Source organism: Xenopus tropicalis, chromosome 8 (assembly GCF_000004195.4).
Source record: "Xenopus tropicalis strain Nigerian chromosome 8, UCB_Xtro_10.0, whole genome shotgun sequence".
In the NCBI taxonomy this organism is placed as follows: domain Eukaryota; kingdom Metazoa; phylum Chordata; class Amphibia; order Anura; family Pipidae; genus Xenopus; species Xenopus tropicalis.
In genome coordinates, this window is record NC_030684.2 from 79978207 (window position 1) to 80003236 (window position 25030).

The window sequence follows — 25030 nt, forward strand, 5'->3', positions numbered from 1 at the left end:
ATCACTGCACGCATTTAGCTGTATTTTATAAATGTGTGCCTAATTTTTTTACGTTACCTAGTAACCTTGTAGTCAACCTCAGTCCATAATTTATGTGTAAATGTAATTTCTATTGAAAGCAGTTCATGCCTTGCTGTTTACATTCTCTGCTCTACTGGTTCTGACTCCAGAAACAACATACCAGAAGCCAGCTGAATAACAGACCAGGACAGAAACTGGTTTTTAAATGGATACTGGAAAGGTTACTATTATTTCCTTTATTTATACAGTGGCGACATATCCCACAGCCCTTCACAAAGATTGTCTTCATCACATCAGTTCCTATCCCAGTGAAGCTTACAGTCTAGGGTCCCTATCACATTCACTTAAACTATGGTCACTGTTATCCCTGATAAACCTGCAGAACTGTTTTTGGGTGGCCATAACCTTAAAGTATTCTCATTCTTGTGTTGAAAATGATGAAATGCACTGTAATTTTTCCCTTCCATAAGTCAAAGAGAAATGTTAGAATCTATATGTCCCTTTTATAAGAAACAAAATTATTTATAGTTTCCATCTTGTTTCATTTTAGAAAAACCCTGCAGGTTAAGATTGTGGATGATGAGGAGTATGAAAAACAAGAAAACTTTTTTATTATTCTGGAGGAACCTCGGTGGATGAAACGTGGGATTTCAGGTACCCTATAAATAACATGTATGTATGTATGCATAACTTTATTTATAAAGTGCCACAAGGGTACGCAGCGCTGTACAGTCTTACAGAATACAAAATTACACACAGGGAGGACAAGTGATATAAGAAATAAATACAATAAATATGTATATATATATATAAGTGCCATGTGGTATGAGACACAGTAGGAAGGAGGTCCCTGCCCCATAGAGCTTACAGTCTAACATTCTTCCTTTAACAGATCCATTAACTTTCTGCACACAGCTTCCAAACACTAGGAAACAAGCAATAGCTTTTTCTTTAAGTTTACCTTATAAATGTACTTTTTCTGGTTTAGAAAGGTTGACAATTTGCATGTTTAATTGTTATATGTTTTGGAACTGTCATAAACAGTTAATATAAGTATCATCTCACTGAAATAAGAAACTTATTTTGTTTCCTGTTTAATATTTATACTGCCATTTGATTGCTAAGATCAATTGTGCAAGTCAGGGCTGTTCTGTAGGCTTTATTATGGTCCCCATGCTTTTCAAGAGCTACACTGACCTCTTTGGATCATTATTTTAATTTTATTTTTAATTTGTCCCTCTAACATAAAGGGGCAGATGTACTAAAACTCCATAATCTCTAAATTAAAATTCTAAATTCATAAGTTCAAATTTGACTAAACTCATTTTCTCAAATGTCTAATATGTACTAAAGAAAGTTGCAAGGAAAGAGAATAGTCATAAAAAAACTTGACTTTTTTGAATTGTTCCTGCAAAAATCCTGACTTTATCAAATTGTTGCTGCAACAATTTCAAAAAGTCGAGTTTTGGACAAAACACAGCAAAATCTCTAAAATTTTGAAACAGAAGAAAGAACTTCAAGGAAAGGGAAGGGACCTTTGCCATTGACTTCTTCATGAACTCAGCAAATATAATCTGTTGAATTCTGATTTGAAGCCGTTTAGTAATATATTACACTTCGGAAAAGTTGCAGCGTTTTTTTCTCTGCAACTTTTTGTGCTAAAAATTCGATTCGAGTTTAAAAAGAAAAAAAAATCACTGGTTAGTAAATGGTATCTGACCACTATATGGAAACAGTTTGGCAGCACTGATGTAAGTATATAAATAATGGGAGAGGGTGATTTGCTCAATAATAATAATGCTTAACCTGCTTGTCTTCATACATGCCATCATTTGCTAGCCTTATTGCAGACCAGTTAATAATATATTATTATAATAATATAAAAATAGAAAAACACACTAGTGTGGAAATCCATTGCAACGTAGGCAATGGTTAATATTTTTTTTTCAGAAACATCTCCATTGGTTTGGATGCGTTAGTTTTCATGGTAACTTTGTTGCTTAGCAACTTTCACATGATTACACTTTTGCATGGCAACAGGCTTTATCTGTTTCTTAGCAACATGTTTCCATGGTCAGTCACTGCAAAACACCATTACCTTGTAGTATGAGAAACAGTTGCTTAGTAACAGTGTGCAATAAGTATCAATAAAAATTTACTGGAACAATGGAGCAATTAAGGAGCAATAAGGGTTGCACACTGAGAAAATAAGGGAGGTGCAGTTTTTTAGACAATGATACATGAGATATGCATATGGTATGAAAATATTTTTACCATAATTAATACATACTTGTTACATTTTTGGTAGAAAAAGTCATCTTATACATGTAGCTATAAGAAATGAAGGTTTGCAGAGATGTTTAAAGGGAAAATGTTTTTGGCCTCGCTGTCCCAGAATTGTCATTAATCTCCCAGCACCACTACTCACATATTGATCCACTGTGTAAATTGTAAATGAGAGGTGTGGGGGTGCTAGGAGCTGAATTCCCCTGGAGATATACAGTAAATAACAAAGAAATTAATGAATTGCTTCCCTGCTTGCCATTTGCTAAATAAACATATGAAGGGACATTAGGTTAACTAACATATGTGTGATACAATGTGCCTACATTTTTCATCCAAATATCTGCTGACTCTTTCCTTTCTTTTTCTGCAGCTCTGTTACTCAATCAGGGTAAGGAATGATCTTTTTCTTTTTTTTCTTTTAAAATGCTGGTGGAATATAAGTCTTGCTCTTGGCAAACATATATATACTAAAGTGGCTATACACAAGCTTTCCTTGAGGTTGTCTGGGTGGTTGGTCACACAATGACTATTCAAAAGGAAACTCTCTCACTGCCAGATCCGTCAATGGCTTATAGACATGCTTTTGGAATGCAACTGGGGCCAGCCATCCTGAAATCCATGCTTGTTCCAGAGAGATCCATAGATGCACTGATGCTCAGGAAGTAAAAATGATATTGGACACCTCTGTGCAAAAGCGCACATATTTGTAGAAATATATATCAACCTACAGACTAATCCAACTCTAAATTGTATACTGTATATTTACTTGTGCAGGTGTTGTGAAAATGAAATGCCTTTTTTATTGTTTGTATATGACACAAAATGCATTTATCTAGGTATATGGCATAGGAAAGGTGTAGGCCTTATCCACAAAAATCAGTAGCAGACATTACACTTAGATTGTGCCCATTCATTACCTTAATAAGCAGGGCTGTCCATGTTGGCTCCATTGTTCAAATTATTTTTAACAACCTGTTACTGAGCTACAACTTTCAGTATTCCCTGGCAACTTATCTGCAATTACAGCAATTACACAAGGTAAATGAGAACATTCAGTGGCATAGCTAGCTCATTTGTGATATAGTTGCTATGATGGCAATGCAATAGGACTGGAGCAAGTGATGGGTAGCAAACTTGATTAACCCACTGAACAATTTGTGTATTTAATACCATTGAGGGAGTGCTTAGGAAATTCAGCCTGTACCCAGATAATACTTAGACACTGCCTGCTTCCCTCTGTTAACAGATGAAGATGACAAAAAGCTGACAGCTGAGGAGGAAGAGGCAAAGAGGATTGCAGAGATGGGAAAGCCAATATTAGGAGAGCATTCCAAGTTGGAGGTTATTATTGAGGAATCATATGAATTCAAGGTAACTCATGCTGCATGTCAGCAAATCCTTGTACCATCAAAGTTCAATTAGTGCTTAAAAACATATTGATTTTCTTTACAAAATGCACATCTTATAATCATGCTTTTAAAATCTCAGTACAATCTCCTCATTTGTAGTCATGTGGTACTGCTAACACAAGCAACACTGATAAGAAACCAGAAACATATCCATCTCTTATACTCACAGCACAATCCTATACTGTACAACCCTGGGTGTCACAGAAATGTTGGATTTTATAAAAAGCATACCTGGGAATTTTAATCTTCCTATTAGTGTAGGTTTTCAGTCCTAATGGACATAGATAGGAACTTGACCAGGGTAGACACTGGAAACGGAAACATGGTTTTTACATACTCATCTCCAATCATCAGAATTTAAGGTTTTCTGAATAACTACCCTGTAAAAGAGGGTATCAGTTTGACAAGTCCTTTCTGAACACTGATTTGATCATACTTGCATTTTCTGGTATCTCTTGTAATAACTGATCCAGAGGATTCAGCACTATTACATATCATTTGTCCTGATAGGCTGCACCATGGTGGTGGGGCTTACTATAATAGTTATAAAGTTTGCTATGACTACCATGCTAAGCTTCATCCAGCTTAATTCACCTCTGTATGTCTATACAGTCTATATGTATCATTTTGATTGACCCTAATTCTGACCATGCTATTCTAAACTGCTGTCAGCAGGAGAATGCTGTATCAGCGTCAGTAATATTTATTTTATATATAATAATGTGCTTGTATAGCACCAATGTTATCAAATGAGAAGGACTGTATTATCATTATTACACTAAAGACCTGAATTCTCACATTATTACCCATGATCTAGCATCCAATGAACCTTGCTGTAATATGCTTGTATGCTGAGGCACTCTGTTATTCTGTGTGGCATGGCATTTCTGAGTTTATTCATGTGCAAGCAGATTTCTCTTTTCCATAATTATTATTTCTAACCCTGGTCCTTAAAATGCTTTAGAAGGATTACAGGAAGGTTTTATCTGCTCTTTACTGCAGTAAACCCGTAAAGAGGAAAGAAATTTAGAATAATCCTAATATAAGCTCCTAGCAGAGGATCTACAGAGCTCCAGCCGCTGAAATGATTTGCCACACATGTACACGGATAGCAGGCCCTGTGCCCCTAACAGTGAGATGGGGGAGGGATAAGACCTTAGGTTCCTGCTTCATTTTGCTTTCTTGTTTGATATCCTCAGATTAGTGGAGCAGTTATATCAACATGTAATGTTCATTGAAATGAAAATGCACAATAATCCTACAGAAATAGCAGGCAGCTGCAGTGCTGAGTGGGAGCCAGGAAGAAAATAGGAGGAAGAGCAGTTGTTAGACAGCACAGACAGCTCCACACACATTTAAAAAAGCACAAAGTCAGGTAGTGAAAGGCCACAGTGCAGAAGTTATAATTGCAAGTGTGTGCTTGCAATGCTGTTCTATAAAAAATTGCTTTAGAATTGGGATTGTTTTGTAAGCTTTTAGTTATTTTGCCAACCAACAGTGCTTAGGACTATGCAGATTGCTAATACAGCCTCAGCTTCAGTGATATGGAGGTTGTTTTTTCATAGAGAGTATGCCCATTCAACAAGCTGTGTCCATTAGCAGACCTGTTTGGATGAGGCCATAAAGCTTTGCTTATTTTCATTTGTTTAAAGTTACACTGAATGATGTTTTACTATTTGATGATAATTTTGCCTATTGCTTGTTATATTGTTCAGTTGCTGCATAAATAAATATACCTTCTACAGAAGTCCAGGCACCCATTTATTTGCATAATTAAAAAATGGCAACATTTTTGTTGATCCTCCCACTAAAAACAGAGGACCCAGTGGCCTGTGCTATACCTTATCCTGGAATACCAAGGACTAACCCCCTTCTTGCTTTGTATCGTCATAATAGTGCTTATATGAGGTATATAGAAGGTAGGAACCCCAGGTAAGACTGTATCCAAGAGATGGACATTTATCTAAAAACCACATTGTGCAAGAAGGTACCAAATAATCTTATTAAATGCTCAAATATAATGTAATATATGAATTAGCTGTTCATATATTAGGGAAACCACTGTTGGTGCGTATGTATGTTTATTGTCTGTTTAATAACCTCTTCTACAGCATAGTGCACCGAAATATATGTATTTTATTTACAAAGTATGTAAATATTCTTTATACAAGCATGCCTTAACTAAATTGATGGCTTAACTGTTATGCAACAGTTTTTCTTAGTTTCGAGTGTTATTTCTGCTTGTGTGTGGGTATTAATTGGGATTTGGATATGATACAGATCTCTGCCACACTGCTTAGGCTTCTGTCAAACAGCGCCTCCATATTAAACTTGTAGTGTCAGAGCACAGGTCAGAAAGCATGACTGTCATGCAGTTGCTAAACGTGTGACATTGCTAAGCTCTGCTTTGAGAGAGGTTGGGGCATGAAATGAGATGGGATGGGATGATGCAAAGCTTTATAGCAGTGTCAAAATGGCATCTTCCTGCTTGTTGTGATCAGGGTTGGACAGGGCTGGGACACGGGCTAAAACCCGGTGGGCACCGCCAGCCCAAGCCCGCTCCCTGCCTTTGTGCTGGGGTGTGAATGTGAGTGCACACGTGTGGAGGACCTGCTGGCTGCAATTGTAAGAAGGAAGTGTAAAGAGTGTGAGACTGGGGTGGGGACCTGTGGGGTGGCAGCCAGGTGGACCCCAGACACCCCATTCCAACCCTGGCTGTGATTGTAAATTCCAAGACTGAAGGAAATAAGATTTATAACATTTATATACTGTAGTGTAAGTGAAGATTAGTTTACCTGACAAGCACAATAGAAAAGAATTAGGAATTATTCTTAGAGTGACAGGTCCCCTTCATTATGTTGAATTTCATGTCTCACCATCTCCCAATTTAAGCCACTTTCATATAAGAAGTGTATACAAAGAAAATGCACCATTTAGAACCCTCTGTAGCAGTGTGCTACTATACTGTCTGCTGATTATGGTAATAAGGAGAAGCACAAAATATAACAATTATGGTGCTTACTGCTAGGATATTACTCATAAATATTGATAACACTACAGGATTATATAAAGCAGGGCACTCAAATATAAAAAGGAACACTTTATTATTTAAATCAAAAACATATCCCAATGCGTTTTGGCAATTAAAGGAACAGTAACACCAAAAAATGAATGTATTTTAAAGTAATTAAAAAAATAATATACTGTTGCCCTGCACTAGTACAACAGGTGCTTCAAAAACTTTACTATAGTTTATATAAACAAGCTTCTTTGTAGCCATGGGATCAGCCATTCAGGGCTCTGGCCTTGAGAGGAAACATCCGCGATTTCACTGAAATCGCGCCACCGCGTATGCCATCCCACCGGCGATTTACATTTTCACCGGTGGGATGGCATTTCGGGGAGATTAATCACCCACGAACAGGAAGATTTGTCGCGGGCGACTAATCTCCCCGTGTCCCAGAGCCCTCAAAGCTGAAAAAGGAAAAAAAGGCACAGGTTACACAGCAGATAACAGATAAATTCTGTAGTATACAATGGGATTCTGCACAGATTATCTGTTATCTATTGTGTATCCTGTGCTTAAATTGCTGCCCCCATGACTACAAGTCAGCTGGTGTGTATAAACTATAGTAGTGTTTCTGAAGCAAACACACCAGTGTTACCATTGCAGGGCAACAGAACATTATATTGCCATTCTTTTAAAGGACGTCAACCCCCCAACCAAAAATTTTAGCAGAGACAAGCCTCACAGCACTGTTTAAATACCTGCCACTCCTGTCCCTCAGAAGCAAACACTGAAGCTGCAGCGATCCCTTGATGTTTCTCTCACTGCAGTGCTGAATATCTCCCTCTCCCCCCTCCCTTCAGAATCTCCTTGTCTGCCTGGCGTGGTGCACATGCGCAGTCCCGAACCGATATAGTGACTTACTATAAGGAAATAGTGCAGGGCAATCGATGTCTATTTGGCGTGTTAACAAAGCTTGTTTTAAAAAAAAAAATCCTTGAAGAGGTCAGGCGGGGGGGCAATGCGCGCATGCGCATTTGTAACATACACGCGCGCTCTCGATGACGTCACCCGTCAAAATGGCCGCCGGGTGAAACACTGAACTTAGAAAGGAATAATGCGACGGTGCGGGTTGCAGGAGGAAGTGGGGGGAGCGGTATGTATGCGGTTAGGGTGGGGGTAAGGTGCCCTTGGTGTTGGACTTTATTTAAAACTTAGCCCTGGCATCTCCTTTAAAACATTTTCATTTTTAGATATTACTGTTCCTTTAAGACTGTCATCAGAGGCACCTGTTTAGTTTTTCGTAAAACTGTGCCCCTGACAATGGCCTTAATGGCTGGAACGTGTTGTTTGTATGTTTTTGATTTAAAGAATAAAGCTTTTATTTTTATATTTGAGTGCCCTGCTTTATATAATCCTCTGTATTTTTGATTTGACACTTGATGCAGAGAGCAGCAATCCCTGTGGCAGAATTGCTCGGTAAGTGAGTACTAAGGGACACACTCTTGCACCTCTTAGTGCTTTTGCACTTGCTCCCAGGGATTTGAAAATGACCCCTTATTTCTTCTAAACTAAAGTTTACAGATTTTTAAAGGGAAATTCAGGGGCATGTGTAGAGATGTAGCTTACTTTGCACTCAATGCTAAAATTCCCCTTAGGCCACACCCATTTCCACACCCATTTCCCCCACTTCCCCTTTAGCCACACCCACTAACGTTGTGGCAAGGTTTCATTCTAAAAATATATGTCTCTTTGCGGCCCTTACAAATCAAATCTAAAATCACTATTTATGCAGTGCTAATGCTACGATCAAACCTAAAGTCCCCAGAACACATATCTGTATGAAGGAAGTGCCAGCTTCACATTTAATGCTCACAGAACACATACTGGTATAAATTTGGGTTGCCGTCTAATTTTGAACTGGACAGCCCAGTTTTTATGAAGTCAGCGTACCCCCCAATCTTGCCAGGGTTTAAAGCCTGGTAAACTCTAGTATAAATCACAACTTCATATTTCATGTCCTCAGAATACTTAGCAATATAAATCCCATGCCAACTTCAAGGTTAATGCCCTTCACATTGGCTCTTTATGCTCCCTTGCAAAGCTTATGCCACTTTGTGTCCATTAGAACTCAGGATGCGAGTGCTAATGGATCCCAAGTTGCTTGTGACAGTCCAGGTTGAAGTGGGAGCTGCAAGTGCAAAGAAAAGAGAATTCAAGAGAAGCTGTCACTAGGAAAAGTGTTCTGTCAAGCTGATATGAAAAAAGAGAGGGCTCGACTATTCTTTCCTGGTTTAAAACTCTTAAAGGGTGGTTCACATTTAAGTTAAATTTCAGTATGTTATAGAATGGGCAATTCTGAGCAACTTTTTTCAGTTAGTCTTCATTTTTTATGTTTTTGTTTTTTAATTATTTGCCGACTTTTTTTTCAGCTTTTACAAGGGGGTCACTGACCCCAGCAGCCAAAAAATTATTCTCTGTGAGGCTACAATTTTATTGATACTGTTACATGTTATTACTTATCTTTCTATTAAGACCCTCTCCTATTCATCTTCCAATCTCGCATTCACACGTCAGCCGGGTTGCTACATAGACTGGACCCTACCAACCACATAACTGCTTAAATTCCACACTGGAGAGCTGCTAAACAAAAAGACAAATAATACAAAAAGCACAAGTAATAAAAAATGAAGACAAAGTACAAATTGTCTTAGAATATCTCTACACCATACTAAAAGTCAATTTAAAGGCAAACAACCCCAGTATCACCTTTGTGGTGTCCTTGGGGGTAATTTATCAACACTGGGCACATTTGCCCATGAGCAGCAACTCATGGCAACCAATCAAATGGTTGCATTCATTGTGAAAAAATGCAATTGCTGATTGGTTGCTATGGGTTACTGCACACAGGCAAATTTGCCCAATGTTGATAAATGAGCCCCCTTGTCTGATGTTTGTGCCCTAAGTACTCCCCAGCAGCACAGGGGGACTAAAATCAGGGACTAAGTTCCCAAAACATGTCCTGTTCCTGGGAAACAGGAGTGGATGGAAACCCTATTCTAACTGTGTACATATTTGTAGTGATAATTAATAATAATAATCATCATCATCATCAGTGTTGATAACATGCTTTTTATTTTAACAAAAGGATCAGAAGCAATCCTAGTTATTAGCCCCCCTCCATGAGACTATGGAATAGGTTTCTGGAGGATGAAAGACTATGTTGTAATGACTCTATGATCGGGCCAGTATTTTTAGAGCAATTGAATTTGGCCCTGACAAATTGATTCAGTTACCAGGAATATCTGAAGTATATCCTGTTTATAGGTAGGGTTTTATCTGCCATGCATTTAACATTTAGTAGTAAAGTCTTATGTATTAATTTAAGTATGATGGGGAATATTTTCAGTGCAGTGCATTAAGCCTTTGTGCTGTAAAGAGCCAGGGTCAATTCAAACCACTCAGCATGTGAGGCTCACACAGGCTTGGTACTGGTACTAGCCTTGGTACTAACAAGTGTATAAAGAAAAAAAGGTAGCATATTTAGCTGTTAATTTAGATGCACATTGCATAGCTGTGTATAACTGTGTGCATCCTTCATCTAAATGAATCAGTACTTAGGCTTGCAGCATGTGGATTTAATGTCTATATTTTTGTAAAACTGTAGGTTGGTAGCTCTACGTTGACCATTTTCATAGCTTATACTTATGAACAGGGTTTTCACTTTAATCAAGTATTGGGCTGGAAAACACATTATGTGCCAGAGAGCAAACAGATTCATCTTGTTCCAGGAAGAAGGCTCATGTAAAGGAATGCTGTCCTACTAGAAAATTCAGCACAGTGCACCACTAATTGTTGTAACAATATCTGTTGTTCGACACACTTACCTTAACAGACTACATCTTACTACCAATTGTGGCTTATGCCAAAAGTGTAACTAGAGATGCTTCCTATTTAATAGAAGGCACAAATGCAATAATCCTGTTGTTAAGCACTGACACTTAGCTCTTTTGAATTGAACACGCAGGCTGAAAACACAGCTCTTATACTCCCTTCTTTCTATGTTTTCATTTTCCATTTTACTTTTTGCAATTGTAATTGGGGTTGCCATGGTGATTTTAAAAATATAATTTTGGAAAAAAAATTAACTGGCATTGCTTTCAAAAACCTGGCATATTGATATGCTCAATAATAGTGAAGAAACCTGAATGAAAAGCAACTTTTCTGCAAAATACTTTTTACAGGGTCCAGAGGCTTCCTTAGGAAAAGGAAAATAAAACTAGAATAAGAGTATAAGAAATAAAGATAAATAACATATATGTTGGTTAGATATAACTAAGCATTCCAATTTTTTTTTGCCTAAAAGTGATGGCTCCGTCTACAGCTATCATATTGACATTTCTATTTATTCAGGTTAGACAGTTTATAGCTATATGATGGGAATCCAATGTAGCTCCCTCACATGCCCCCCCCCCCCAAAATGTTAAAAATATGGTCTGTTTGGATGGATGAACACTTGCCTGTGAAACAACTATTTCTTTTCATGTTGTCCCACTTTAATTTAAATAATATATACTTCTACACCTGCCCCTTCCCCTGGCGCACATCAAAACAACATTTAATGGCATTATTTACTGTTCATTGAGGGTATAGGTTGAGTTCACAAATTTCACTGATACAGCATTTCTATATTGACTCATATACTACCATTTCGGCAGCTTATCTGCCCATGTATGGGCACCCCCCCCCCCCCCCAATGTTTTTAGCATTTACTTGGGGTACAGTTATTCTAATACAGGATTTCCCAAGGAGGGGGTCATTAACCAAGTGACCAAGAAAGTTTATATTTTTAAAACATTTGTTTTTGGAGATTTGTTAATTAGAATGATTACTTTAACCTCAAAAGAGCCTCTAAATAGTTTTAGAACCCTACACAGCACTTGCATGGCTGCATCTATGTAAAGCACTTTCTGCCTGGAACCTCTCAGTAACCAGTTTTGGGCCTTTGCCATCCTGAGAGAGTGATTGTGTAGCTTTTCCATTTGTTTAAAGCATACTATAGCAAATGTTTTATTACATAAAATTGTATTCTTAGTTTCAGTGGCAATTGCTTACATGTCTTTTTATTCTTAGTTTAGCCCCTAGGAAACTCTGACATTGTCCATTCTACAATAGCTGGGGCCTACAGACCTACCTAGTGCTCCACTTAGGTGGAGTACAAAGTGAGAGCCATCATATTACCATTTGTTTCAGAAGGATCCCAATAATAGCACCAAGTGGCCCTAGCCTAGTCAACCTTTGTGTATAAAAAAAAATCTAAAATTTCACAACAATGTACATATTCAACAACAATGTAAATATCTAGTCTACTTTAGGGGAACCAAACCAAAAATGAGGATGTATTGACATGGCAATTTTCAACATTACTTCTATGTATCCTTCGGATTATTGTTTACCTACTGTTATTGCACATATTTACCACCTATTCCAGATGTCCATCGTCAGATTATTAAGCCTAAAATTACATGAGATCACGTACATAGCCACATTTTCCCAGGAGCACTTACAAAAGAACATGCAATATTACAAACTCATGGTTCTGTAAGAACCACACAAGAGATATGATTGAAGGTGTGTTTAGTAACATTGCTCCTTCCATCTTCAGAGGGTCACTTGTTATTATATGTAACCAAATTATGAAGCTATGCATTCCACTCTTTCTTTATTAATAACAGATGTTCTTTATTCTCAGAGCACAGTAGACAAGCTAATTAAGAAGACCAATTTGGCACTAGTGATTGGTACACATTCCTGGAGAGAGCAGTTTACGGAAGCTATCACAGTTAGTGCTGGTAAGTTGAGACTGAAAATTCTCTATTATTAATAAGGGTAAGTAGATACTGATTGTTAATATTATCTTTATCATGCTTTCCTTGGTGGACATTTATGAACACAGAGAACTACCTCAGAGAAAAACAAAAAGACACATCTTAAAGGGAAGAAATACTGTCAAAAAGTTGCAGGGAAAGAGGGAGAATAAGACCACGGGATGTTAAATAAATATTAAGGCATTGTTGGTCCTTTATCCAAAAAGAAACATTATGGCAGTTGAAAGCTGCCAAACTGGCATTTCAGGCATAATTTAGGTCTTCCAGCAACTATGCATCTTTTGAAGTGGAGCCAAACCTACCAAAATCCAAAAATATTGATATATATGGCAGGTTTTATCACCTAGTTTATGTTATGAAAGCTATAAATGTTTCTCACACTGTGAGAAATGCTTTCAAGCATGGGGGCTGTTACCCATAGCAACAAAAACAAATATTTTGGTTGTTATTGGTAACTACAGTGGTGCAATTTAGCATCCGTGTTAGTAAATCAGCCCCATGGTGTGTAATAGACTTTGAGTCTGATGATTACAGACACAAAATGAAAGTCTTTCTGACACATTGGAAAGCAAGTGTGTTCCTCTCACTAGTACTGTAATTTGCAGATGCAATATTTGACACTAAGAATTCAGCATTGCAATTCAGTGTGTAATAGGAACCTTCACTGTGTGTGTGAAATGACAATCATGAGGTACGTGGACAGGACAGGAGGTATTCCTGGATGTGGATTCACTGTGGAGGTGGAATTTATTATCTGGCATGAAGATTAAAAGGCTTCTAAGCTTCTAGAGTTTCTAGGGCAAGAAAGCAGAAACCGATGTACTGGCAGTAAGGGTAAAACCATGCTATTCTGGCAGGTATAAAAAACATAGCATAATATAATTGGCAAGGGCTAACAATTCAGAAGCTTTTGGATTTGTTTGATGAGAGATACTATTTATTTAGGAGGGGAAATATGGAGACTAATGAATCACTGCAAAAAAGCAAAAAAGAGAAACTCTGCTATTTAGGGGGAAAGATGCAAGGGACAATATCCTTTTGGCTAGAGCAGTGGTTCTCAACCTTCCTAATGTTGTGACCCTTTAATACAGTTCCTCATGTTGTGGTGAGCCCCAACCATAAAATTATTCCTAAGACCGAAAATATGTGTTTTCCGATGGTCTTAGGCGACCCCTCTGAAAGGGTTGTTCGATCCCCAAAGGGGTTACCACCCACAGGTTGAGAACTGCTGGGCTAGAGGGACAGTGGTTGATGTTTGGTGATGGGTACATAGTAAGTTGTTTTAGTAGGGGCAAAAATGTAGAAGCTTGTGTTATTTAAAGAAACCCAATTATTAGCCCACTAGTTACCAGTGCTGCCTAGGAGATGGGCCCTGCCAACAAGGAAAATGCTCCTTAAATGCTGGCCACACCACTGTCCCACCCTGGCCACTCTACAGTTATGTCAAACCCCAACCCTAATCCTCCCCAACCACTCCTCTATTTTGCCAAACTCCATCCATGATCCTTCCACAGACTGCCCACTGGCTACAAGCCAATTCTCTTTCCCAATCCACTAATCAAGCTTTTGAATCTTGGCACTTGGGGCCCCTGACTACAGTACCCCCTGAAACTTCCTGATGTTAGCTTTGTAAAAGACAATACAGAGACTGCATAATTGTTAGGGGTTGGGGATGGATGAAGAGGCTGATGTACATTTTGGGGGGTGATTTGCAGGGGAACTGTATATGGTATTTTAAGAACAGAGAGATAGCTGTGCATGTTATAGCTAGAGGAGCAGAAGGACATATATCTCAGTATATTATTTAGAGAAGCGTGAATACCAATCTCTCTCCACAGGTGACGAGGAAGAGGAAGATGATGGACGTGAGGAACGATTGCCATCATGCTTTGACTACGTTATGCATTTTCTCACAGTCTTCTGGAAAGTCCTCTTCGCCTTTGTTCCCCCCACAGAGTACTGGAATGGCTGGGCCTGCTTCTTTGTTTGTATCAGTATTGTGGGTATACTAACAGCTGTAATAGGAGACCTGGCTTCACACTTTGGTTGCACTGTTGGGTTGAAGGACTCTGTGACAGCTGTAGTGTTTGTGGCTCTTGGCACGTCTCTCCCAGGTAAGGTTGATACAGGCTGGTAATCTACCAGCACACAGACAGCACACAAAAAGCCAGTAAAGTTACAGGCAATGGAGTCTTGGCACTGACACAGCACAGACAGAGGGATGCTTAAGTGGTTGCTACTTATGTATAGGGTACATTTTAACATTAACAAACAGCAGACTCAAAATGCATTTGTGTCTCAGTGCTAAAGAGTTATTTTAGTCTAGAGGTCAATATATTCAGTGCATCAGTCAATATTTCTTGGTATGGGTAAAGGACATATGGAGATATACATTAATGTTGGTAAAGTTTTCCCAGTTCAATAAAACATGGAAACCAACCAGATGTTTGGTTTCATTATTTTAACTTGATAAACCATGTAAGCTGACTGACTGCTAAGGGTTAGAGGAGAGGTATGTGTAACCTTCATAACCACCACAGATCTTGTTATATATCTTTATATACAGCAGGGAGAGCTATAAAGCCTTAGACACTGCATAGACAGAAGATTGTGACAGACAAGAGAGCTTTCCAATAAGCAAATGCTAGTGCTGGCTTTCATCTAGCTACTTATTACCAGTTTCTGGCAAACATTTCAGTCCTGGGGTGAAAAATTAGTATTTAAAGTCAATGTCCATCCAAAAACTGTTTTTTTCTTCCTAGTGAAAGAAAATGTAATTCTTAGCAATTTTCCAGTATACATTCACTTAAAAATTTTCAGTGGTTTTAAGGTTGTCTGTAAATGTAATTACAATTACAAAAGCAGTGTTTGTTTTTCCCTTTCTGGTCTGTGAACTCACTCCTGTTTAGACTCTTGAAAGAATGTAGTAGAAATCAGTTCTCATTCAGGTCTGGTTATCATCTGGCTGCTGCTTTGTTGTTTGAGGAGTCAGAACTAGCAGACAGAATTGGAACAAGAAGTAGGCCTAGGTTATAATGAGTGGGGGGCACAACTTGGAGGCAGATCTGTTCACAGGTGAGGGAGGAGGTATGCGGGATGGTTGTGATTGATGGTGTCTGGAAACAGGCCAAAAATGTAGGCAATGCTACATGCTAGAAAAAATGTCATATAAGACACTCTTTAATGTTCTTTTTTCTTTTTGTCTCCATCAGATACATTTGCCAGTAAGGTGGCAGCAATGCAGGACCAATATGCTGACGCCTGTATTGGCAACGTAACAGGTAGCAATGCAGTTAACGTCTTCTTGGGTATTGGTGTTGCTTGGTCTGTGGCAGCCATCTATTGGGCTATCCAAGGCAAAGACTTTATTGTGGAGACAGGTTCCTTGGCCTTCTCTGTCACCCTCTTTACTATCTTCGCATTCATCAACATCGGCGTCCTGCTGTACCGCAGGAGACCTCATATAGGGGGGGAGTTGGGTGGCTCCCGTCTCTCCAAGACCCTCACAGCCATGCTGTTCATTGGCCTTTGGCTGCTGTATATATTGTTTTCCAGCCTGGAAGCCTACTGCCATATTAAAGGCTTTTGAAAGGTGATGAGGATGCAGAAGTCAGTTTCCTCCATGAACTTGGGCCTCAGTCATTCCATGGACTCTCCCAGACTGGATTGTGAGATGTTTCATTACAGTAGAGTTTGAGGGCACAGACTCGGTATAATGTATTTATTTATTTATTTTTCTAAACCCTTCTGTCCTAAATGTCTCCCCTTCCTATATCTTTCATGGGGTAGCAAAATAGCACAATTTGTTGTAAGAAGAGGGGTAAATGGAGTTCACCATTTTTCAAGGAGGTTTTCCCCTTTAAACTACAATGCACTTGCATAGATAACTATGCCAGGCAGACCAAAAACAAGAATCAGCTTTTCCTTGATTGACTTATACAACTCTAGGCATAAAAGCCTGCACTATTGGGTGGACAGGATGGTTGGAGAGACTTTCCGCCCTTCCTTATAATGAGCTTCATATCCTTTAAAAGGGAACTGTCACTGTTATAAAAAAAAAAACCCCCACTGAACGCTAGTAAATAATTAATAATTCTTTATGACATATAGATGTTATTTTTTCTCATAGTTAGAGATATATATGATTTATTTATTATTTATGCTTCCTCAACCTAACATATAAATAACTCAACCCATGCTATTTGTCAGTAACGCAGAGCAAGTCGCTGGCTCACAGCATGAGTGTTTTGAATTAAAATTGGCTTTATAGAAAGCAGGAAAATGTACTGTGATTTTTCAGTAGATTTAAGTGGTTTATGCCGGCCAAAACAGGCAAACATTTTGAGACCAAAAAAACCTTAGGGAAATTAGTAGCATTCTTCAGTATGTTGCAGAAAAACTCACTCAAAAGGAAAGGCTTTTTTCCCCTTTGTCAGCTTTTAATAGAAAAAAATATTAGCTCTTAGATAGAAATGTTTACTCAAATTTGAGCATAAAAATCATATGGATTGTTAGCAAATCAGCTCCTTGGTGTTATGCAGGCATTAATAATCTGTGACAAGTTGCATCTGGTCTTCTTTCATTAATATTTGTATTACTTTTTATTTTGCCACCCTGTTCCACTTGCCATGGTCGGCATAATAACCAACCAGAGAGAAGATGCATTCTGAGGCTAGATTTGTATTGCTAAAATAAAATTTGTCTGAGATTCTTAACTGTCTACATGATGCTAAAAGTTCATTTTAAAATGAAGATTCCCTTTAACGGTGTGATAATAAGTGCCAGAGAATGGGATAACATGTCATAACATACAAGACCTTCCTATAACTATAAAATTAGCTGTATAGTTGTTTTCCTAAGTGTATTTATGCTAAACTAGATGTACCAGTAGTGGGATCTGAATAAGTCACATGACTGGCAATGCCTCCTTTCTGCAGAAAGCCATTTACCTCCTCTTTTCCACTTACACTGATGATTCTGAAAATTCCCACAAGTTTCCTTCCTAAATGCACTCAGGGTGATACCTTGTTCCTGATATTTCTAAAAGTTGAATTCAGAAAATGCTTAAAACAAAAGCCAAAGTGGGTGAAATAGTCCAAAACATTGTCAAATGGAAACATTTCTTGATTGCACAGATGATGCTACCATGGGAGCATTATATCATTATGTTTAATAACATAGCTATGTTTGGATGATACTTCACTCTGTATTGATTGGTTTCACCTAAAATGTTCTATGTTAAGGCCTACTTTAATCCTCTTCAAGGGGCAGATTTTTTTTTGGAAAGACTTTGGCTATGAGTGGAGGAGCTTTAAACCCATATAGCCATTTCTACTTGTTGGCTATTTTTTTAATGTGACTTGTGTTGGTCTGTTACAGTCCATAACAGCAACAATTAAAGGGCTCCTGAGGATTTTTTACAAACAAGGTTTTCTACAGTCAGCCAACTGAAAAACAATTAGTGTGTGGCTTCCTTCATAGTATTAGGTAAAATTCATGCTACCAGAATAGATCAGTTATCCCTAGTTTCAGAATTATTTTAAAATAGGATTCTTATGCTTATTACTGCATTAAGCAAGGGAAAGGCATCTGTAAAGTAAGATGCTGTACAGGTGACAATATAAAATTTTGGTCCCATAAAAGATGCTTCATCCCATAATTTCCTTCTGTGTGTTTTATATGCTATACCCTGAAGGGTGTGGGGCAAGCTTTTGGCCACAAACTCCCTCCTGTGTCACTGCAGATGGAGGAATATGCTACAACCCCTAATCTCCCTTATCTTTGTGCCATTCTTTTTAGAAAAAGTCAATGTATACAAGCTGCTCCATAAACTCTTACTTCCTGCCACTGTTCCAAAAGCATATACACCAATGATCTTGCATGCCACTCTATATTCAGAGATGCAGATCCCCTCCATGTCTGTGCATGGTACATCACTAGAGAACCTATGAAAGCCATAGGTAAGATTTACAGCTTTCACTGCCCTTTCTTACAGTTGTTTGGTGATATAAGACTGGTGCTTTTTGCTTTTTTGTGTGTCCCTTTGGTCACTATTTTAAGCCCTTTCAATTGGTTCATGATCCTCAAGCTAGCCAATCAGGATTAAGCCATTATATACCGAGTTTAATGTATTTTAACTGAGCCTCCTGCAACTGATTGCACTGCCAATGCTGGTGTTTAAGTGTTTAGAAAACTGACACGGCACAAATACCAGACATCATTTACCAATTATTAAGTCCAGACCAGAGTCAGCAGTATAGCCCTTTATATGATATGTGATGGTACTTTTTGATCACCGTGAGTAGACATGCCTGTTTAGGTTTAATATATAAATGCAATGAATTGATATTGCCTTCATCAGCAGAAGGTTAAGAACTGCAAGTAAGATTTAGAGCCCGGTAACTGGTCTTACAGAATACTGACAAAGGTTTGATGTCTCCTGTATTTTTGCTTCTACTTTGGCTACATGTATAAGAATTGTTCTAGAGTTATCTTCAGTAATGTAAAAGGTGAGATTATGTGCAACACATCAGTTTATACTTCCAACCTCTTTCTTGTTTTCTGAAAATCAGGCTATAAAGTCATGTTAAATATATGTTGTATTACCATCTGTAATTAACATCAGGTCTTCCAGATTTCCTCAAGTTGCATTTGCTCAATTCATTCAGGTTTGTGGAACTGGGGAGTGGGCCTGTCTTGATAAATATGAGTGATTTTTCTCTAAACTCATCTGGTTTCCTAGCCCAGAAATGCCTCTTGGTTTGGACATGTAGTATGCCAGTGAACTGGGCACATTATTTCTATGGTACATAATGAACATATCAGTGCTATAGAACCTTTTACCTGTGTATCAAATAAAATATTTATTCACGCACCAAGAAGCTTATGGAGCCCTTATGCATCAAGGGTGATGGAACAGACCTGGACCGTGGACCAAATGGACAGCCCCATTCAATATTTAATATTCATTATTTACTCAGAAAGCAGAAACTGACTGCATGACTTCTACTCTTCTTAATATGTCCATGCAGCTACAGATTATTCTGGCTATCTCACGGTGATCAGAATTTTGCCCTTTCGCTTATCCATGGAGGCACAAGGAAAATGAAAACCTGGAGCCTACCTGCAATGAAGCTGCAGCCTGCTATTGTACATGAACCAGTGAACTTACCAAAAGAGAAAGAAAATTGCCAATACGGGATGTCAACTTGCTATTAAAAGATTCCATTCACCTTGGTCCTTTGTATGACTATGGCAGATCAGGAGCCAATGGTTATTTCTTGATGATATGTTTACGTAATAAACATTATAAAATGAAACAACAGTGACAGTAGCCTGTAGCTAGCACCAGATGGGGCACAGTGAGAAGTGGTTTTATAGACCTGTTAACAGTACTCTCTCAATGTGGCTATTTTATATGTAAGACTGGATTCCTTGTCGCATTCTGTATTTGTAGTCCTTGGATTTGTATTTCTCATTGCTAATTTCCTATTCTGTGCCACATACTTCTCAGTTCTCTGGCACTTGATTCTCCTTTCCTCTCTTGCCTTATATGCCTTGTTTCCCATTCCCCTGCATCAGCGCGTCTCCTCTCCCCTCCCTCTATCTCTATTCTTTGTATTCTCTCTTTTTCAACCTGCTGTTCTCTCTCTAATTCATCTCTCTGCTCCTTTCTCTTTACTCCCCTAGTGTCTATCTGAGTCTGCCTGTGCTGATAGAGAACGGTTTACAGCATGTCCTATTATTGCAAGAAGAAAACTATAACTTTATGAATATAATTCTTTATTTTGAAAAACATGTCTTATTGTCTTATTGCTCATCATCCAAGAAAGACATTAGGGGGCACATTTACTAAACTCCGATTAAGCATTTATGAGATAAATTCATATTATTTCCAACTTATAGAACATTTCATAATGTATGCGAAAATTTTGTTAAAATTCCACAACTTTTTCATGATTTTCGTTAAAGTTCCATGAAAAAAATCTTACTTTGTGCAAAGACTACGAACATTTCGGAATTCATTAAAGCTTTGATTGAACTTTCATCAGGACTATCTTTTCACCAGGTTTGATCTGTCAAGTGCCATTGAATCCTATGGAAGGCTTCCAAAACCAGACATTGAAGGCTTCAAAGCCAGAGAGGTTTTCGTGGTTTAACAAACTTTTCAGTACAAAAATATTGTGACTTTTGGAACAAAATTACGTATGGCAGATAAAAGCATTTTCGTGACATTTTAGAACATCAGAAATTATCGTGGTTACTCCGAATTTTTACAATATCGTGTTTTAAGCACCAAAGAAATAGGATTTTAGTAAATGTGTTAGAAATTTTAAACTTATCTGGGCTAGACAGTGGCATAAATTTATATGAAAGGGGTTGTCCACCTTTTAGTTAACTGTTAGTATGATGTTGTAAAGAGTAATATTCTGAGACAATCTGCAATTAATTTTTTTATTTTTTATTATTTGTGGCTTTTTAATTATTTCACTTTTTCTTAAGCATCTCTCCAGTATGGAATTTCAGCAGCTATCTGGTTGCTGGGGTGCAAATTACCTTACCAACCAGTGAGTGGTTTGAATGAGAGACTGGTATATGAATAGGAGAGGCCTGAAAAGAAAGATACATAATAAAAAGTAACAATACAATTGAAGGCTTACGGAGCAATCGTTTTTTGGTTGCCGGGATCAATGACCCCCATTTGAAAGCTGGAAGAGAAATTAAAAAAAAAAAACATAAATACTAACAGTTAACTTAAAGGTGAATCACCCCTTTAATAAGCTTTAAGAAGTTGGATGGAGAAGCTATGTCTTAGCTAGGGACACTTAGTAAAGCTCCTCTGTATGAAAGGCAGTATCTGAAATCCCCACCATATCAAACTACACCCCTTTATATATACTTGGTTTTGTTCATACAAGTCAGTATAAGAACATATTTAATGTCATTTGTATCTGAAATGAAAAAATATTTAACATAAGTATTATATTTTATTTTTATGTACAACTATTCACTGCATATGAGGCCGTATTTACTTAAAGGAATACTGTCATGGAAAAACGTGTTTTTTTCAAAACACAGCAGTAAATAGAGCTTCTCCAGCAGAATCCTGCATTAAAATCTGTTTTTCAAAAATACAAACATATTTTTTTTATATTTATCCTGAAATTTCACATGGGGCTAGCCAAATTCTTCATTTCCCAGGGAGCCACAGCCATATGACCTGTGCTCTGATAAACTCGAGTCACACTTTACTGCTGCGCTGCAAGTTGGAGTAATATCACCCCAGCAACCGATCAGCAGAACAATGGGAAGGGAACAAGATAGCAGCTCCCTGTAGATATCAGAAAAGCACTCAATAGTAAGAAATCCAAGTCAGGCTTGGGACTCCTCCAGTTACATGTAGGAGAAACAACAGGTTACCTCTAAGCAGTTCTAATGTGTAGCTCTGGTAGAGTGAATTATTTGCTATGAAAAACAGTGTCATTTAGAAATAAAGAGTACAGAATCCCATTAAAGGAAAATGATAGCAAAAATGACCTCACTAACTGCAGTACATGTGTTCAGCAGTACCAGCAGAGTAATTACAGCTCTATGGACCCAGCTGCAAAATTTGCTAACCAGTAACTTGGAAGACCCTGGCTTAGGCTCAACTCAAAATGACCATGATATCAGCCCCATCCTCACTGGACAGGTGAAAGGAAAGTGTACTGCTGATCCAGCATAAAGAAGGGGGGTAAATAGGCGTGCAGAGGGTATGATTAGCATTAGGATTAGATTTGATCAAATGATATGCATGGTACTAAACTAAAGAACAGCTCTAGAATTCTCCCAATTTGAATTGGAAATTGGTGGGTTTTACCTGGAGATCTGGGTGTCTGATTTTATGGTGTAGGTATGCAAGGAAATATGAAGTCTGAAGGAAATATGCAGACAGCCTATATTCTCTTACCTTGTTCCCTGCTGATCTATAGCATGCCGCTATGGGTCTGTAAGTACAAAATGGTGTAAGCATATAAAAGGGGAGAGAGGGTACAGAAAAGAAGGGGGGGGGGGGGTAATTATAATATTATGTATATAATAATAAATGTAGATTATTATTATTATTAACATTTATTTATAAAGCGCCAACATATTCCGCAGCCCTGTACAATAATTGGGTTTCATACATTGGACATACAGAGTAACATATAAAGCAATCAATAACTGATACAAGAGGTGAAGAGAGCCCTGCCCAAAAGAGCTTACAATCTTATTCGATAATATATATACAAGTACGAATGAACAGTTTTATTCAATTTCAGAGAGCTATGATGCTATTATTTTCCTATGGTATCCTAAGAATTTTACAAAATTTACCCAAGAGGACCATATTTTCCAGTATATTGGGCTCTTGTTTTGTATCATAAATTATATTTCCTCTATTTTCCTAATCTCCTCAATGTTAGCTAACTATTTAGCGTAAGAGAGAGGGCATACTGATTTCCATTTCTTAGATATCAAAGATATTGCTGTTTGCAGTAGGTGAAGGGTTAAAGGATTGGAGAGGACGACACAATAAGTTCGTCTTAACATAGTGTAGCATTACTTCTCTACTTCTGCCAGCAGATGGCACCATCACACCATATAGCTAAAATTATCATGTTTATTCTGGATCTTATAAACACTATCATCAGGGAAAATTGATGAAAATAGATGAAAAGTGGAAATCAAAAAAATGTTTGTTTATTCAGTGACAAACAAGTGTATCTCTAACAGGTCCATACACGCATATCTCCCAATATTTGAAAAATGCAAAGAGGGACAAAAAGAGTTTACCCCACCGCCATCCCAGAGCTGTAAAACCAATGTGACAGACCCCTACCCTACCCATTAGTACATGGAGGAGTTTAAGCCAGGAGGCATTTTGTTTAACAAAAAAAAAGAAAATACATTTTATAAAATGGTAGTTGAACTTTAGATTAGCTATTGGTATTTAACTTTATTGTATTAATTATTTAGCTTTTTTTCCAGCAGCATCCAAGTTTGGAATTTCAGCAGTTATTGGTTACTAGGGTCCAGTTTAACCAATCAACCAAACCAGAATGAGAAACTGAAAGACAAATAATATAGAAATATAAGCAGGAAAATGTAATAATAACAATATCCAGCATACTACATTGAAAGGTAGACAGAGAGACACAGAGGTTTATATGTATTTTATTCAAAGAAATTATTTTAAACACATAGGTACCCTGCAGCTCTGCTGGTATATATTTTAAAGAAAGGTTCCTGATCCATATATGCAGCCCAGTTATATAATGAGGGGCTCATTCACTAATTCAGTAGTTGATCTGCACAAAGTTTCCCACAGCAAATAATCTCATATTTGCTTTCAATTTAAACTTGTGTTAAAATGATCAGTCCTTACTCCTTCCATGCTCTCACCCCTGTATTTTCATTGGCAGGCCTGGCATCGGCCTTTGTGGAGGTACACAGAGAGGAGACTGGGCTAAAAAACAGGAAAGCATGCATCTTCAGGTTAATCACTGCTCTGTATAGCTCCGCACAGTTCTACACTGTGGTAACACAGGTGGGAAAGTGGACAATCTGCTACATGTGTCCTTGCCCTTAGACCAGGGCCCCTAACCTTTCTTACTCGTGAGCCACAGACAAATGTAACAAGACTTGGAGAGCAACACAAGCATCATAAAAGTTCATGGAGGTGCCAAATAAGGGCTAAGATTGGCTAATAGGGAGCCTCTATGCACACTATCAGCTTACAGGGGGCTTTATTTGGTAGTAAATCTTGTTTTTATTCAATCAAAACTTGCCTCCAAGTCAGGAATTTAAACATAACTACCTGGTTTGGTGGCACTGAGAGCAACAACCAAGGGGTTGGGGAGAAACATGCTGCTCACGAGACACTGGTTGGGTATCACTTAGTCTTAGACTAATGGCATATGCCGCACAGGTTCTTTTCCCATAAGTGTGCACCTTGACAGGACTGCACACACAAGGTGGATTTTGAGCCAAAAATGCTCACAAGAATTTTCAGGACAAAATCTACCCCTTGTGAGCAATGACAGGTAGTTTCCAGTGTTGTCAATGTGCACATGTGCTAGAGGACAAAACAACCTGTCAGTATCACAAAATGTCTCACATTGGCAGCCACTGCACTGTCAAGGTTCCCCCCCCCTTAAAGATAAAGTAGAGAACTGCAGATTGAGTTTTTCACTTCCCTCTGTGTCAGCTAGCAGCGAGGTATCTTTGGACAAAGAGGTAGAGGTTGAACTTAAGCATTAATCTTTTTTTAAACTTAAATACCAAGCTACACCTTACTATGCATGGGGGGGGGTCATACATGTAGGTAAGTTCCCCTGATGTAACTACTCATCTCAGTGAGTTCAAAGAGTATTGCAATGAAAATTGTGGTAAGCAAC

At 38.1% G+C, this 25030-nt stretch overlaps 1 protein-coding gene across 2 annotated transcripts in view; it reads left to right on the forward strand.

The window, feature by feature from the left end:
- slc8a2 (solute carrier family 8 member A2) overlaps nt 1-20656 on the forward strand; it is a 54327-nt gene extending 33671 nt beyond the window's left edge. For both annotated transcript variants that reach the window (XM_002939246.5, XM_031891271.1), the window contains exons 3-8: nt 572-675; nt 2678-2695; nt 3554-3678; nt 12476-12575; nt 14450-14725; nt 15824-20656. In XM_002939246.5, coding sequence (XP_002939292.1) covers nt 572-675; nt 2678-2695; nt 3554-3678; nt 12476-12575; nt 14450-14725; nt 15824-16200 — 1000 coding nt within the window. In that variant the 3' untranslated portion in view covers nt 16201-20656. The remainder of the gene's footprint in view (nt 1-571; nt 676-2677; nt 2696-3553; nt 3679-12475; nt 12576-14449; nt 14726-15823) is intronic.
- The last annotated feature ends 4374 nt before the right edge of the window (nt 20657-25030 follow it).